This window comes from Nipponia nippon, unplaced genomic scaffold (assembly GCF_047370975.1).
Source record: "Nipponia nippon isolate SJK-2023a ecotype South Korea unplaced genomic scaffold, ASM4737097v1 scaffold_2, whole genome shotgun sequence".
NCBI lineage: Eukaryota > Metazoa > Chordata > Aves > Pelecaniformes > Threskiornithidae > Nipponia > Nipponia nippon.
In genome coordinates, this window is record NW_028262336.1 from 44,939,500 (window position 1) to 44,958,255 (window position 18,756).

General features: G+C 39.5%; 1 protein-coding gene across 6 annotated transcripts in view; it reads left to right on the forward strand.

Annotated features, from left to right (window-relative positions):
- LOC148055769 (uncharacterized) overlaps positions 1-18,756 on the forward strand; it is a 126,566-nt gene that overhangs the window by 65,059 nt on the left and 42,751 nt on the right. For all 6 annotated transcript variants that reach the window (XR_015704907.1, XR_015704908.1, XR_015704906.1 and 3 more), the window contains exon 3: positions 12,268-12,434. Coding sequence is in view for 3 of the 6 variants with exons in the window: in XM_087758291.1 (XP_087614417.1) it covers positions 12,268-12,434 (167 nt within the window). In the remaining 3 variants the exon portion in view is untranslated. The remainder of the gene's footprint in view (positions 1-12,267; positions 12,435-18,756) is intronic.

Here is an 18,756-nt window from a genome sequence, read left to right on the forward strand (position 1 = left end):
TCAAAAAATTGCATTTTCATAGTAAAGACTTCCGGACTTCAGCTTTAATTATGAAATCATCCAGCAGCTCTCATCCTGACATTGTTCGTTTTTTTCCCCAGGGCTCTAAGACTAAAGCCTGCAGTTCCTATTTTCCTGCCCATTACCTTGAAATGATATAAAAAACGTCATCCACTCTTCTTGATTTGTGATAATTTCACATGCTTTTTTGGAAATTATGCAAACTATTTATTCAGGTATCTTGTACTAGTGCATAACTTGTCTGTCTAACAACAGAAGTAATTTAAAGCTAATACAGTTACATCCTTTCTTTTTCTCTGTTGATTAAAAACCTAAACTTTTCTCATTTGTTTTCAATTTACTGACTCTCTGAAGAAAATGGTAATAATTAATTTGTGTTCACCAAAGTGATTTAATTGCCATGGTTTTCATTGTAAGTGTAATTGCCATGGCATTTCTATTTTCAGACGGCTCAGATGCACTGTAACATTCATGTTGTTTCCTTGCCTCTTTGTATTCTGCTATGGTTTTTCAACAGCGTAGTGGGGATACTCTTTTAAAAGTAAATCTTAGGAAAAAGCTCACGTATGTGCGACAGCTTCTCCTTTTTACTGATTAAGGGCCTATGTAGGTTCAGCATGTTGCCACCTTTTGCTGTATGAACAGGAGAGGAAGCAATTCCATGAAGGACTTGTTGGCAGCTGTTGCTGGTGGTCGGATCCGTGTGCTTTGCTTGAGTGATACTGTACTTGTGTAACTTACAGCTTGGGAGAAGAGGGTCTCACATTCAAGTATGCAGTGATTCATGCCCAAATGAGAACAGATTTCTCAGGGAAGAAAGTGATGCCCTCTTCCATTATTTCATGGCAGTTTTGCAACATTTTTTTACCATCTTTAAAACATTTCTGGCACAAAGCTTATCTGCCAGCAATTTTCAGTCCCTGACCCTGTTGTTTATCTCTCAGATTTACTGCAAGTTTTCTGTGATTAGTATTCCCAGCCTCTGCCTGCTAATACAACGCCCAGAGTTCCACAAGCTCCAGCATTAGCATTTTTTATAAAACTGTGGGACTCTGCAATAAACTTGTCCCTTCTGTCTTATCACAAATATTTATCCCAATTCTCTTCATAACAATTCTGAGTCATCTCTAGTTTTGTGCTTATAAAAATTCTACTGGAAAAACACACACACACAAACCAACTAAACAAAAAAAAAAACCAACCCTTCCAAAGGGTTTATAGGAGAGATGTTTATTCCTAACTAAAATAAATTCCTTTATGCATAATACATTTAATTAAATTAATAATAATGGCAATTATGTACTTGAGGGGAAAAAGCAACTATATAAGCTAACGGTTTTGAAACGTTGCTTGTATAGTTCTTCACCATTGTTACTGGGCTTTGCTAGTGTCCCTGTGATGTATTGGAAGGATGCAATATACTTTTCTGATCACTGGCATATGCTAATTACCCTGTTTGTTTTTCAGAAAAAACTGACCCAGCTTCTTGTTAGGCACTTAGACTTTGTCTAAATCAGGGATGCAACTCTTGCTTTCCTTAATTTCCAGTGCTTGGAAATCTGCAGTGAGAAGTTGTACAGATCCTGCTGATTCACTGGCAGATGCTAATAGTTAACTGCATCCTGTCTGCAAGGGTATGGGATGGTCTCAGCAGGATGCAAGCAAAATTAAATTAGGTATGGCCAAGCTTGGATAGAGGGGCCTCTTTTTGCTTCTATTTTAAACACTGGAAGAAGCACAACAAATATGAAGGCTTTTTGAATTGAATGTGTTAAGGGCAGGTTCAGCAGGACACATATTTGCAGGACTCTTCATAGCTAAATTTAAAAAAAGTGATTATTTAAGGATATCCTGATCCCATTGAAGACAATACTACTGCATCCATTAAAGCCAGCGTTTTAGCCTTATGCTCAATAGGAGTACCCATGCAGTGTTATGCATCTTCTGGTAATGATCGTCAGAAAGAACATTATCTGCTAATTCAACAACTGGTAATATCAGTGCAGTTGGCAGCAACTGCCATGGTGTTATACAAGATTGGCTATATAAGAAGCCAAATCAGAACATCAGATCTCTGTGTTCTTTCCCATTGGAGCTGGTGGTGGAGCTTTTAAATATTTATTATTCTTAATAGACGCAAAAGTCTGCAGATGAACTAGGTATTGGCCCAGATACCAGATCACTGCATAGCAGCCCCTGCCCAGCTTCTCTGCATCATGCTTCTGTGCTGCACAGGCAGGAATTTTTAAATGTGATGTTTGCGATTCAGGATCGAGGCTCGGCCATGCTGCCAACCTGTTAAAAATGTAATGGTAAGGAAGCAAAATTTCCTGTGACTTCATGTGACTTCTAGAGTTTAAATCACTTTAAATTTATGATCATGAACTCTGATGATGGAATGCTTGACTTGTTGATCAGCATGAAAGAAAAAATATATATGCCCCTCAAAATATCCTTTCCGTACACTTGAGGTTAAAATTCAGTGTCTTGTTGCCCAGTGATGATTTCATTTTTATTGCAGAGAAACTAAGTGAAGTCGTCTTATCCAGTTTAGCTATGGCCTTTTTTTCCCAGGTGGGTCATGAAAGCAGCTCTACAGTAACAGCTATTTGAAAATATTATCTCTTTTCCCCACCCCAAAATGTTACAGAGGATTTACTGGGTAGTTTTATTTGCTTCAGCAAATATACCTGCTGCACTTAAGTCATAAAACACTGAAGAAATACTGGAGTAGAGCCCTTTTTATATCACCAACAATGTAACTGCATTGTCAATTACTCGTGAAACAGTGCTGGGGAGTTTATGGGAGGGTTGTGAATCGTACTGGAATCACTGTTTTGGGATTAATTTCTCTTTTAAATCCCAACAGGGAAGGATTTTCATACACCAAAAAGGGATTAAAATGTGTTGTGCTCTTTAGTGGCACAAAGAGAAAAGAATTAATTTCCAAAGGGGTTACTGCTGATTTTCTAGACAATGTCCATGCAAGTGTTGCAAATATATGATGTGATGCTACACAGCCAACAGTGGATTTTGGAACAGCTTTGATCCTTTTGCTGTATCGCTGGGAATGGAGAGTAGGGTTCGCAAGATGATAGCACTCCTGTACTTTGAAATAGCCTGAATTTTTGAAATAGTTCAGAATGTATTTTCTTCCCAGCATGGATCAGAAAAGAGCTGCCTGTAACTCAGTGGTTAGCACGCTTGGGAGTGTTTGGAGAGATTTGCGTTCCAGTCCCTATTCTGAATCATGTCCCTGTGCGACTGGCTACTGTGAAATCTTTTTCTCTCTTCCTTTAGGTTCACAAGAAAAGAATGTATTATTTGGGGAAAAAAACACTTTATTGAACCTGATGTTTCCCTGTTAAAGGTGGGGCTTTTTAAGCAGTCGCCATTTTTTCATAGTAGAAATTCCAGCTCATTCTAGCTAAAACAAATTTAAGGCTGTGCAAGTTGTTTTCATAGAGCCTGATTATTTGTTCTGTCCCTTGAAACCCTGTCTCCTTAATTCATGTGAATATATACAGAAGGGCAGCCACATTCTGAAGCGAAATCCCATAATAAAGGTATGAGTGGGAGGAGGCGGATCATTTTCAGTGCTCTTTTTGTCTCTTTTTATTTTATTGTCACCCTCCCTTCTGCTATAGCAACAGCGCTGAGAGCTGATGCCATAGCATGTTGAAGAGATGTTCTGGACATTAAATTTGGTTTAATCTGTCTTCATTTCCTGTAGAAAATGGATTGTTACCTGTGACTACTTTTGTAACCTACTCCCGAAGTTACATTTTATTTATATATCTTACCTGTAGGTGGCATATTTATCATAATATTTTCATTCATGTGCAGCCAGCTCTCATTTTCTGTTTTCAGATGCCTCCATTAATATTTCAGGTGCAAAAGAATACGTCACACTTGGCTGAGGAAAAGTGGTGTCGCATCTTTTGTAAAAGTCCATCAGCCATTCTTTTCTGGCATAGTCTGCCTAGTCAGAAGCGGTGGACCCTGCTGTTTCAGTCTATCATTTCTTCTGTTTCCTTATTAAACAGCCTGTCTTCACCTAATAAATTGCAACATATCTACATTTCCATCATGGATAATGGCCCTGATGTGGTCTATGTCACTGAAACCTGGCAGAGTGAAATATTGCCCTCCCCCCACTTTTGACTCTATCATCAAGTTTGCATTATGTCAGGGCATCCAGGAGCTACTGCAGTAATCCTTCATTCTTATTCTAGCTGTCCACTAGTGGCCTCTTATGTTTCATCAGGTGAAACATTGAAATAACAAGGTGTGTGTATTTATAGCTTCATTGTTGATTAAGTATAGTAGCTAGTTTGTGAAGTAGCTGTTGGAAAACAGGATCTTAAATCAGAGCTCATTTTCCCCCTTCAGCTAGGATGACAAAGGAAATGAGATATTCCTAGAAGTGTTGTCCACAACTGGATATAATAAGGAACAGAAGGTACAGCTATTTGACTGTATTAATTAGCTCTTCTTCAGAGCTACACATGTGTCAATGGGTAACTGCAGCAGCTTCTCAACTTCCTTACTTTAAGAAGGTATCTTTCAGTAGCATATTTCTTTTTTTTGTTGGTTTCATTTTTGTACCGACCCTTCACATGGAATGATAAGTAGCAAAATGACTTCTTATTGATTTATGAAGTTGTAATTTAACACCTCCCCAAAACAAATAAGAAAAATCAACAGAAAAACCCTCAGAGCCTTTGCTACCAGTAAAGACAGAGTGCGCAGTAAAAGAAAATTTTACAAGGTAGCAGTCATCAGACTGGGCAAGACATCTGTCTCCTTCATTTGGAGGTATATCTATGTTGTTCACAAACTGTCCTTTGGCCTCATTTTCTCGGTTCTTTAGCCAAAAGTCAAGCTAAGATCAATAGATGCTCCAGATGCTAAAATGCCTTTGCGAATCCTTCGATGGGGCTGTCAGCTTACAGCTACAGAACAGCATCGATGTTACTCAAGACCCAGAGCCAGCGCTGATACTGTGCCCCTTCTGATATTAGAGTGTGTTGCAACTCTAGGGAGGATTACATAGTTGCTGCCTCCCAATGTTAGGATTTGGGGTGAAATGCCCAGCATATTCCCTTCTCTCTGGGAAGCTGATGCGACGATGGCCACAGGGTGCTCCTCAGGAGGTTTCCTGGACCATCTCTCCACCCCTGCTCAAGGAGAAGGTGCTCAGTTCCATCTGTTTTTTATTGCTCGCTGACATTAATATTACATCTCCTGCCTCTCTAATGAAAACTCAGGTTTCCAGAAGCTGTTCTTTTTTTGTCTGAAGACTATTTGCACCTTGCTGAGAAAAGTGCCTGACCATGGAAGGCCATTTCCCAACAGGGGCTGCAACAGTGATCTGTCTGATCACTCTGCAGTCTCATTTCAGGCCTTGGTAGAGCACTAGTTGTCCTTGTTTATTCTTTTTCCAGTTAGCATTTTCCGTCACCGCTTTATATTATCATGATGCTTGTGGTAAACACAGGCCTGAGGCAGGAGTGGGTGGCTTTTCATTTTTCATCTCTGAAGGAATGCTCATCATTGTTGGTGATTATATACCCCTCTCCAAGGGTCTCTCTTGGTTTAGGTCTTTTACCTACTTCGGATGACAGTTTTCTCTCTGTATGTCTCCTCAAGAGATTTTGAGGGAAGGCATCTGATGTGGCTTTACCTCTTTGTGTTTTCTTTCTGTTTGTGACAAGAAATAAGAAATGATCACCTCATTATAAGAAAACAGGAGGTCCTGATTTAATCTGTTTGGCACATACTGTTCATTTAATTATTGCATGATAGCTGTGTGACAGCAGTGTAGGAGTAATACAGCTGCACATTACTGCTTCAGGCTCCCTTTTTTGTGATCTCGTGGAAATAGAACACCAGCACCTTCTCCAGCCCTCCTGTCTGCTAGCAGGTTCAAAACCTGCCCTGCCCTGAAATTCACGACCAGTCCACTGCAGATCCAAAACCTCTTGCTGCAGTTCCCAGAGCTCTAGTAATAAACAGGCAGCCTCTTGATTTAGTTCTCAAGTTTTGAAACTTTTTGTTTATTCGCCAGGAAACTTTATTTTATACTCTTGTTAAATAAAACTAAACCTGAGGGGTGCTTGAACCACTTTTTGAGAGTGTTGTTTTGAGTATTGGTTACCTTGGCCTGCCTAACATTTCACTGCAATTGAAACATTTCTACTCTTTTACTGCTCTAGCAACTTGCTGTTAAGTTTGTTTTTAACATGGAGGATGTAACACCTTCTGGCATGGCATGAATAGTTTTCAAGGCCAGGCTTCTCTGTTGTTGGGCTTTCTTTTTCTGATCAACAAACACTATTATTTATTTCATGTTGGAGCTCATCAACCTGAAGATCCAGAAGGCTGGGATGAAATGAGCATTCCTGAGAACTGATTAAGTATTGTAACAGATGCAAATGAAATTTCTGCTATAAAACATTGCTTAAATTACTGTAAATCCTCATTTGATTAACTGCTGTGCTACAGGTACACACTTTTCTGTAAGTGAACCCGAATATATTAGAATTTTTGCCTTCTGAAATAGGTTGCTTATAGGTGATATCCATTTTTTAATGGAAGTAAAATTAGACCATTATCCCCAGTAATGAATGGGAGACACTGGGGAAAGTGCTGTCATGATTGTTCCCATGTTCAGTCAGGTTGTGTAAATATTTCATAGGAAAAGAGTTGCCTAGAAGGCAGTAGGAGAAACATCTTATGAATCATAAGCCCTTAAGGATATGGCATGAGAAAAGAACAAAAGGAGATGAGTGCAATCTGAAGGGACAAAAGAAGGGGAGAGGTTTACGTCAGCACTACAAGTTGAACTACAAGTAAATGCAAAAGGACTACAGTGAATGCTCACGTCAGCTCAAAGTGATAAAATATGAACTCAGGCTGAAAATGAGACAGTATTCAATGTGTTTTGGGGCCACATGGTTATTGGTGGACTGAGGAGAGGGTCTTCTTTTCTTACAGTTATGACCTGAAAGATGGTGTTTCTTGTCCCCTCTTCCCAAATAGTAATGTGCTGATACTGAGCTCCTTGTAGGACAGATTTTTTTATGTGTTATCTCTCAGTAATAACAATTACTCTCCCTCTTTCTTTGTTTTCAGTATATACTCTTAGACTGAGTCATGTCAATGCATATAGGCTTTGACTTCTCTTACCTTCAGTAGAATAGTCTTGTTCAACCAAGATCAGACAAATACTGTTTAAGGGAGAGCAGAGAAAACACAGAGGAGAAGGAAGAAACACCTCTGTGTTAACAGGATATTTTAAATGGGATCTGGGGAAGCTGCTGACATAGGAGTGCAGGTTGTGGTCTCAGCACAGACGACAAAATGACTGTGTAGTAGTGAGGTTTCCGATGTTTGTTGTTTCACTTGAATCAGTCATAAAACGATTCAGTGTGTCTAGGGCAAAAGCAGAAATAGTGAAGTAAAGGTCTATCAACAGCCCAAAATGTGACACTCAGTTGAGAAAAACATATCTGGTTTTGGAACAACTCCTCTAATTGTATTTTGGCTAATCATGGAAAAAAAATCTTTCCTTTTTCCTTTGTTTTTAAAAGAATAAGTATATATAGACTTTCTATTAAAATTCATTAACTGTGATATCGCCTTTCTTTTTATCTCCTCAACCAGTTTAATAAGATTCTGTGCATACTGCAGAACAATTACACTCTTGTCTGGTTGAAACCACATTTTACACCTTCTGGAAGGAAGTAATCCTTACGTAAATATGCTGGTTGTGCTGTTCTGTCATTGGGAGTTTGCTGGTGTGCTGAAGAATCAAGGTTCCTGGCTGATTGTTTAGAAGTAATTAATGCTTCCAGAATTATTTGTCATGCATACACTAGTGTAAGAATACTAATATACTGTAAGTACAATGCTCCCAATTCCGATTCAGTGGCAAAAGTATACTGTAAATTAGTATAAAATATAAAATATCCTTCTCTCTCTCAAAAAAAATCATCTATGTTGGTAAGAGAGTTGCTATATGTAACTATATCCCAGGTACTCCTACTGCCACAAGGTTTGCCAGGTGACCCATCTTTTCACAGCCTGGCTCACAAAGAAATGGCAGCTGTAGGTCATAGTAGACATAGTAGTCATTACAGTTCATTAAAAAAATACCTAATAAAGAACTTCCTGGAGCTCAGCTCCTTCCCATTGAATCTCTCTGTCCAAATGTGGGATAATAGCACTTGCGAAGTCATCTGCGCAAAGGGAGGCAGTAAAGAGGAGCCAAGAAGTGGTAAGACCTTCCAGAAATAACTCCTGTTTCAGCTTGAAACTGTCATGCTAGGAGGATCTTTTAGGACCTTAGCAGCCATTAAGGCAGAAAATGCCATCTTGTAACTCCTTGTGAAACAGGTTGATGGAGCTCATACACATCTGCTGGACATGTGGACTGTAATGAACAGTGCCAACCGTGGGCATTGAGTCATGTTCTCATGCATAATGGATGTTTGTCCTGCTGACCTTGTGTGGCCCACTACAAGGAAAGAGGCTGTGTCCAAGAGAAGGACTGGGGCCCCTCTCCTTGCTCCATATTTGCATGCGTTGGTCCAGCTTAGAAGTGGTTGTAACTCGATTCATGTAATCAATATGACTTACTTCGGTGTGCCTATTTAGATAAACAAAACTTGAGCTACAGAGTAGGAATTACTGCGGCTAAGGAGAAAAACACCTTATATGAAGGCTGGACATTGTTTAGATGTTGGGTCTGAAGAAATGGCCTTGACTTGTGCTCCTAACACAGACTTTTTGGATCACCTTGGATAATGAAACTCCCTATGTCTCTACTTCCATCTGCTAATGGGAATAAACCTTACCTTATCTTCCTGCTGTCTTATCTATTCAGATGATAAGCTCTGGGAACAAGACTGTCGCTTAAAATAATAAGTGTGTTCAGGGTGCAGTTTGTAGGTGGAGCCTCTAAGCCCGGGGGCCACAGTCATAAGGGGATTTAAATGCCTGTTGTCCACTGATTTCAATGGGAAGTACATTTGTGGGTCTTTGTCCCAGATAATATAAATACACAGTAAGTGTCAGAAAAAAACTTGCAAGACTATTTAAAGGATTATGTTGGAAAGGCAAAAGGGACGGCAGAAAGAAAGACAGCAAAAAAACCCTGAAAGAATAAAGAATTTGAAATAACAATATGTAGGTTTTTAAGATTTATACTTTAAAGATCAAAAAGGCCATGCAGTAACTTACAAAGTAGGTGATGCTTAAACGGCATGAAAAGTTAAGAAGTTAGTAGAATTGTTTCATTTGTTTGTGTGCTTCTTCCTTTGTGATGAAGAGCACTAAGATCTGTGTTATTCTAGGATGAGAAGGTGATCTAGGCCATGGACTATAAGTGGAGCACTTGTATGAGGAGGCTTTCTCCTGCTGCTCTGCTGGTTTTGGGGTGAAACCTAAGCCCAGATATTAATCATGTCCAGTGATTAAGATCTTGCTAAGTGGATTGATTGTGTAGAAAATCTCAGGCTTCAAGTTTGAGCATGGTACTGAAAAGGACGGTGCAGAAGATAATAGAGAACATGGAATTTCTCTTTTAAAGGCTTGTGTCATTGATATGATTGAACCAGCAATGGGCAAATGCGTGCACTCTGATAAAGCAAAATTCTTCATAGCCAGAAAGGATCGGACTGAACTTACTCTGTATACTATTCAGTGTTCTCTGGCATCACCATTGCTCTGTATAGGGAAGTAGGGAAGGGCAAACACAAGGGAAACACATTGCCAAACTACTGCTCTTCTGTCTCGCTGAGCTGAGGAGGAGTGACTCAAATCTGTGACAGTACCTGTCTCTCATGCCTTGCTTCCACTCTAGTTCTCACTTGCTTCTAACTGAGTGTCGTGGAAAAGGAGACAGCAGGACAGAGCCTGAGTGCATGGCCCTCATCTCCCCCCTCCTATAGCCCTATGCACAGTTCAGCCCTGCAGCGGAAACCCAGTTCATGTGCAGAAAGGAAAGAAGCTGTTCCACTCCCGTGAGTATAGACTCCAACAAGTACAGACTAACATGTGCGGCCTTTTGAATGGGAAGACAACCATGTTACTGCCTGTGGGTTTTGGCCCCTAGTGCTCTGGGGAGGACAGGGAGACTAGTGAAGTCAGCTGCTGCAGGACTTTGTGTGCAATACATTGACACAGAGTTTAAACCAAAAACCTCGAGAGAGATGTACAGTTATTTTGCTGTCAGCCAAGATTCTGCAAATTGATTTCTGGCCCTGTTTGATTCTCTCTAGCTGGATATTAGTTGTTTTTACTTACTGCCACTGCCCTCACCTTTTGGTTAAAGAGTAGGAATTTAAAAGGGTGTCCTGATGATGAGAAGGCATACATTTAACTTCAAACACTCTCTTGGGGAACTGGGAATACAAATCTCATCATCTTCCATGAGAATTTATATTTCTATTTGAAACCTAAAAGCACCTTCTCCTCCCATCACTGCAAGGCTAGATCTGAATTTTTGTTTGAAGAAAACTGCCTTACTGGGTGTTCAAAACCTGTGTAAAACTGGGCAAAGAAACAGCTGATGTGCTGTAGTGGTATTAGAAACAAAAGCAGTTCTCTCATTTCATTTAACACTGTGGATCAGCAAAGAGGGAATTAAAGGTATTCTGGTTGCTAATTGATTTTATATCTCCCAAGACTTTTCATTAAACTAATGCTTTATTAAATATTATTCAATTAAAAAAACCAAGGGATTGTTTGGATTGTTCAGCCATTCAGGTCTGGAAATCTTATTGAATCACCTTTGAAGTCATTGTAGAAGCAGACCCTACGCAGAAGGTATCAGATAGCAAGGCAATTCTCCATTTTCTCAGGTGACAATTCAGCATTGAAAAATAGCATTATGTTAAAAATACAAGTAGTAAATTTGCCACTGTAATCTCTTCCGTATCTACTTCCCTTTCCATGATTACGGTAGATATCTATTTAGGTCTCTTTCTGAACTACTGGGAAATTATCACTGTGCTGTACTGGTGTAGTTCAATGAAGCTGTGACTGAAGTGCATAGGGTCCCTTGCTTAATTGCTTTCATACAACACATCATGACTATAGAAATCTGACACTGGTGAATAACATCAGCATAAGGGAACAATCTTTATTTCAAAATGTATAGTAGAAAATGTCGCATTTGCAGATAAAGTGAACATTCCTATCTATGCAGGCAGAACTGATTTTCTTCCTCCGCATAAATAGCACAGTTCCTTGGGAAACTGTCTTTTATTGATGTATCCAAAAATAGCCTCCCTAAACCTTTCAGTCAGAATGGTCTGATGTCAGATCTACAAAAGTTATGGTGCCTAAATTATAAGCTTGATTTACTTTTTGGACGTATGAATTCAAATATGTTCTTTGCAAATCCTAGCAATTTTGGTGTAATCAGAAGAGATTATATGCAATTTCACTGTCACTGAAACTAACATCCACAAGCCTATGAAGCACAGACAAGACAGCATTCTGTTCTGTAGGAATAATAGCCCACTGTCTGAAATAGATGTAAGATTTCCATGATATATTGGGCTGTCCAGTGGTGCCTCAGGTCACATCAGTTTTAGGCATGCAACTGAGGTTCAAAATCTTCCTCACTTCATTTCTTTCCATTTCTGACTTTCTTCCACTAACTAATCTCTTTCTGGTTATGCTTTCATCTTTGCTGGGAACCCAGTCAAGGAATCAGTTCAGATCCCATTCTTCTGGGACTTTTGAAGAAGAACTTCAGTAGTGATGAAAAATGATTAAATATTAAAAATAATTTAGTTTAATGATGTGCTTTTATAAACTTGTTTTGCAGTTACTGCATTTTGCAGAAATTCCTAGTCTTTATCTCAGTGTAACAGACTCCAAATTGCCAAGGGAGGATGACAACAGATTTTTTACCACAAAATATTTTTGTGACCTGGGAAATGCAGGTTTGGGTCTTCTGATTTGCTTTGGCATTCTGAATTGTTTTCTTGCACATGAATCTTTGAAAGGGGATTGTGCACTTTTTCGTCTGTATGTATGTGGAATGGTTTGTACAAAAATCGCTGAAAGTATTACAATGGCTACAAGTGTTACAAGGGGATGGTGCTGGAGTTTTTTCCACCTGAGTAGAGGCACTTGGTGACACAAATGTAAGGATGGGAGGGTCTGGTTTTGGTGTGGTAATAGGACTGAAATGTCAGGACTGAATAACCGCATACATTTGGCTTTCAGGGACACAGTCGGGACTTACAGCTCTGAAGAAACCTAACACAGTTCCTGGCCAAGTGTGGTACCTTGCATGTAGTCTGTTTCCTGGAAAATCAGCTTTTGCCAAAAAGATTTTTAAAATGTGGAGATCTGACCTGGACAAATTCTCTAAGCCTGTGATACGACAGAAGGTAAGAAGGGATTTGGGGTCCTTCTTATTTGCGGTAGGAGGATTACGTCTTATAGATAAGGACCTAGGTTCTGGCTACCATAAATCACCTTTTCTTGCATTTTAATGACTTGCTCAGAATCATGTGGATGCATCCTAATGGAGAAATTATTGGAGGACTAGTCTAGACAGGGTGTTTGTAGAACAACAAAAGCTATGCCACTGCTTGGGGTAGACTTATTCCTAATAGCTGCAGAGCAAAGAAAAGAGTATCTTTGCTCTGCAGTCTTCATAAATGCTTCCTTTGGAGCACTTGTGGTCAGCAGATTTGTTTGTTTACAAAGTCATATCATACTTGATGTTCTGTAAAAGATAAAATGCATAAACCACGTACAGTGCTTAAGTATTTGTGGCTTAGGTCTTGGTTCGTCTGGTCAATGTTGCTGTCAAGAAGGGGAGGACATTGTTCTAACCAGCTGCAGCACAGGCTTAGGATGTTCTGAACATGAGTTCATGTCATGAGTTCATAAAATGATTAAAGAAATCAGTGCTGGTGAGACAGTGAGCACAGTATAATCATATCACATATTTTTAAAACAAAAAAAGGATTTTTTTATCAAACTGGATAACACTGAGTGCCAAGTTGGGAAGCTATTTCATAAAGTCATGTTAGACCTTCTGATGCTGCCTATGGTGGTCTTCTGAGCTAAAGCCTACCACTGCCCAAAATTCAGGTTTTATTACAAGAAGGGGAAGTGTAGGATCCTTGCAGATATATGGTTTTATCCCAGTCAACCAGCATGGCCCAGAATCTGTGAAAAGGTTACCTATTCAATACAGGTGAAAGGTGGGAGTTCTCAATCCTGAATGCACTTTATGCTTGGAAAAATATACAGAAAAAAAGCTGCAGCCTACTCTGAGTATTTCAGTGTCTGTCACCTTTTGCATGTTGTCAGAGACAATGTACGGATGGCACATTTGGAATTAAATGGAAGAAAAATCTGCAACGTGTCCCTTCACCTCCTAGGGAAAAGCATCTGTTCAAGTCTTTGCAAGAATGTTAGGAAAATTCCAGTTGACAGTGACTTATCTTGTACAAGCATAGGCACTCTTGGGCCTTCACTGAGTAGAACAGCTGTAGAGTTGGGATGTGGTGGATTAGGACTGAACCCATGTTTCCACTTAGAGGGGGAAAGATTTTTCATATAAAGGCATGATATGTTCCATATGTGCCATAAATGGCAGTTTATGTTCCAAAATTACCTCCATAGGGAAGACAGTTTAAGTACAAAGTGAAAACACTGCATAGGACAAATAAAATTACCTGGAAAATATTTAAAATAGAAATTATAATTCTTCATCTGATTCTATATGTTTCTAGCCCAGACAGTTATGAGACATGATTCTGTCAATTCAAATGAGCTACTAGTTGAAGAATGCAAGATAAAATGACTTCACTTTACCCACAGCTCAGACTTCCCAGTCTCCAGAAATCCTCCAAGACCAATCTGGTAGAGCAGGTGTTTCTTTTAATGACTTCAAAGCAAGTGGTATTGGATTCCTTTAGAGTAGTCAGGCCCTGGGTCTGAGATTCTGCCTTGCTGGACCACCCCACATGATGAATTCCATATCAATACCAGTTCAGTGCTTTGCTGCCTATTCAGATGCAAAGTGTAACTTTCAATGCTGTTTAATCCCCACAAACAAAAAAGGAACTTTTCCAGGTCTGCCCTTACAAGTATATGCTTGTATGAAATACTGCAATGGTTATAATTGTGTGGGAAAACTGACATTACTGTCCTTCGAAATCTAAATGAACCAATTTTCTAAAAGTTTCATACTGACATTGAATACGTGTATATTTTGCCAGACTTCTGGTGCAAATTCCCAAATTTATGCCACATTGACTCAAATCCACTTGAAAAGTTGATGGTGCTTACTGAAGAAATTGTCATCCGCAATAATTTTAAGAAGTTCCTTACTTTCCTTTAAAATGTTCAAACAATATTATCAACTGAACTCTAATAGTTTTATCTTTATTAAATTCTGTAAGAATATGTAAAAAGAGGGGTCATTCAAACTATTTCCAATGAGTCTGTAGTTTATGATAAAACCTATCATTGTGTAATTTGAGGTTCACCCAGCTTCTAAATGCTGTGAGCAATTCCTTTCCCATATTGCAAAACCTTCTGTCAAGATTGAAGAGGCTGCAGTGAAGAACTGTATAAGTGCTTAGGACTGTGAGGATATGAGTTATGAAGACAGATTAGACAGACCTAGCTACAGGCTGTAGTATATTAGACAGCATAGATAAATTGAGGCGAAGAGGGCATCTCACAGTGGGATGAAATATACTGAAGGAATGCTATAGATTGATACCTCTCTGTGGTTTAAAACTAGTTGCTTCAAAAACATGAGGTCACGTATGATGAAGTTGACAAGTAGACTTGGAAACTAGTAGACAGGCCATTGAAGTGGAGCATTTGTGTTCAAATAATTGCATCAGCAATACATAGAAATTGTTTCAAGAGGAAATTGGATTAAAGAAACTGAAAAGGGGAAATAAATACAGTTTCCGGTGAAGAAGGGTGAAAGGAGTGGGATAAAATAACCTAGATATAAACTGAACCTCTCTTTAAGAAAATATATTTTCTTTCTCAATAATTAAGAGAGATCTCCCTTTCACCTTGCCTTGCTGACCTTGTACAGTTCCTGTTCATGTTTCAATCAATTTGGATGTGCTTTCTGCTGTTAAAGCTTAGGGCTCCCCCAAGGTATGTAAAGTAACTCAAAAGGATTGTGGGTGAGAAAAGTTTTTGAAGTATTTTTGTTTTTAATTTACTACTATGTAGTAGTAGCATGTACACACATCTTAGACCCAAATTAAACTGTACCCTTTTGTCTGTTTACTAAGGTTAGCTTACAGATCTGCAAGTAGAAGACTTCGTCTTCCCCATTTGGTGCTTTATAGAACTTCAAATTATAGTTATTTGTAGAAAAAGCTGCTTCTATTATATTACCATAGTTTTTCTGTATCCCACTAACTTTGTTAAAACAAGCATTGAATCTTAACCTCCTGCTGTACTGATCTCTGTGTGGTTTCAAAAAGTTCATCTCATCGGTAGTACTCATGGTGCAGAACTAAAAAGCAGCTGTTTCTTGACAATAGAGTGCAATTTTCTTTCCTCAGAGGTGTCCAGCCATAGGAACGGCTTACGCTGCTTGCTGTTACCTCAGCATGCATTAGCAGGGTAAGACATACCTGTGGTGTGATAGGATGGAAGCTAGGATGTGGCAGCAAGAAGTGTTCTTTGATGCCTCCACTCCGAATGTGGTGGGTTATAATGCCTTGGCCAGCGGCCGGACGTCCACCCAGCTGCTCGCTCGCTCCTCCTGCTCGACAGGACAGGGGGAGAAAATTAGATGAAAAAACTCATGGGTGGACATAAAGACAGGGAGATTGCTTACCAGTTACTGTCATGGCCAAAACAGACTTGACTTGAGGAAAATTGGATTTATTAAAATAGATTTGGGTAGTGAGAAACAAATACAAAAATTAAAACAAGACCTGTCCCCTCCCCACCCTTTTCCAGGCTCTGTTTCACTCCTTAGTTCCCGACTCCTCTACCCACCTCCCCTCCCCACCCCAAGCAGTGCAGGGGGCTGGGGAATGGGTGTTGCGGTCAGTTCATACCCTTGGTGTCTGCAGGGCTGTTTCTTTCACTGATTTTCCTCACTCTTCACACTGCTGTGTGGTGTTTTGCCCTTTCTTAAATACTTTTTCCCAGAGGTGCCACCATCTTGGCTGAGGGACTCAGCCGTGCCCTGCAGTGGGTCTGCTGGAGCTGTCTGGAACCAACTGTGTCCGGCATGGGGCAGCCTCAGCCTCTCCTCACAGAAGCTGCCCCTGCCGGTGCCTGGGTACCTGCACCCAGTGCCCTGAGATAAATTAGATATATTAGTCTTTCCATAGGATCACTGGAGGAAGAGAATGGCCCATCTATTCCCAGCCTGTTGTGATCCAAAGGTTCAACAGCATTTTCGTCTCCTGGATGTGCTACACGGTAATGTACACATGGCTGTATTCCCACTGCCTTCGTTTTTGTAGAGGAAGCTTCAAAAGTATTTTTGACAATTTTAGAGTTTCCTTTTATGCAGTCTATTTTCTGAGACGTTCCTTTATTTCCTTTAGGATTCAACCACAGTGAAATTTTGATGTAAATTAACCCGAAAGGAAATCCTTTTCTCTGTCAAAACATTATTTTTAAAAGTTAAATGATTCTTAAAGACTTTAGTTTTGAATACTCATTAAAGAAAACATTGCTACTACTTTTCTCATTTCATTGGAGAGGTGACCCTACTCAATCTGGCTTTTTTTTTTTTTAAATTAGTTGCTTAAGCACTGCCAGATATCTAATTAAGTTCCCAATTATTATAAATATTCTATTCTCAGATGGCTTCTTATAGTAGTAAATAGTTCTCGCAAGGTCATTAGTTCCACCTAGCATTTAAAAACTTTTCCCTGTTTTTTGAAGTGATGATAGCAGGAAATCGAAGTATTACACTGCATTCTTGCACTTAGATTAAAAAAAATCCAGTTAAGTCTCTTGAATAAAACCATAGGGGTCACACTGCCCACATGATCATCTGAACAATATGATCACACTGGAGAATAATCTTGGCGACTCTTCACCTATGACAGATTTTACAGCTGGCCCAAAATCATGCTGAGAAAGGAAACTATATGTTTCCCTCCTTTAAGAATACAAACCTCAGAATACAGTAAAACCAAAGTAGAATTTTTCATATTGAAATTATAAAGCCAAAGTTTGCCACTGGTCTTGTAACACAACCTTCTTATCCTATCGTATCCTGTTAAGATGCTGTACCTGTGCTTTTCCCAGAAAGAAGCATTTAATTTCTTTTCTTTCAGCTAAGCCTGGAGTGCAAAGCACAGCAGCTGCAGTCCAAAGATAGTAGAATTACGGGTGTGTGTTTTGCAAATATGGAAAAAGAAGTTCAGCCAAAGATGTTTCTTTCCATTACTTTAGAACTTGCTACTCTAGCAACGGGAACAGCCTCCCAGTTTCCCTTCTGTTTTTTTTTTTCCTAGGGTATGCAAATACTGAACCAAATATAGAGGCTCTCTCCACACATCCAGCATTCTCCTCATGTACATATCTTCTAATATAAACATCAGTTCCCTTGTTCATCTCTTGGCAGAATATTTACATTAACACTTGCATTTTCACTTCCATTTCCAACACCTTCATCTCAACAGCCAATCGCATCTGCAGAGTAGCCTTTTTCCTCCCACCAATCTGAATGAAGCAATCTCTGCTCCAGAAAAGTAATTTTTTTTCTGTTTCTACAAGTGTATTCTCTTTTTGCTTGTATATAGGATGTGATTTGAGACCAAAAAGGAATATGTAAGGAACATAGAGCTAGAAACATATTATTGCAGCATTTGAGCAAATATGGAAAATATAGCTCAGGGGTACCTCTTTTGAACTATCATCATGCTTTTTAACAGGGGGGATTTGAGAGATACTAGAAGTTCGTTTAGGAAAAATACTGCAAAGACAGCTTTCCAAATTCTTTTTGTGTGACTGTGACAAAATATAGGCTTTTTGCTGTAATACAATATGGAAATTTGCAACTGCATCGGCATAGTATCTAGAAAAAATTACATATCCCTTCATCCATACATGTCCACTATCAGTTCCTCAGACTGGTTGACATTTAGAGTTTTAAGTGAGGTCTGAATTTTCAAAGGTGTGACTCAAACATATAGGCTATGTATGAAGTAGAATTCTCAAATTGTTGTTTGTCAAACATGTACAGCTAGTATAAAAGTCAGGGGCCAAAATTTTCCAGCTTGGCTGCCTAACAACTTGCCCTGCTTTTCAAAACTGTCTATTTTTAGCTCAGCTTTCTATGCTTCCCCCTGAGACTGAAGCACTGGGATTTATTTTCACACTTGCCTCTCCACCACAGTGTTTTTCAAATTGAATATATTTTGTGTGAGGCGAGGGAAAGAGAGGACTGGTAAATCCACAGGTGGCATTGCCTCCTAAGTGTAGAGACTGAACTTCATTGAGAGCTGGATGCCTCTGTGGCATCGAAAAGGAGGGCTGAGCCCCATCAGGGATACTGTTGTGCCAGGAGGGCTGGTGAGTGCCCCCTCCTTGGGCAACACTAATGTGGGAGAGGATGAGGAGGATCTGTGCGAGTGCTGCGGCTCAGATAACCTCCTGCTTCCTATCTGGGATGTGAAGGCTCCTTCCATTCTGTAAAACACCAGCTTTCCCCATACCAGATATTTATTTACACTCAAGAAAATC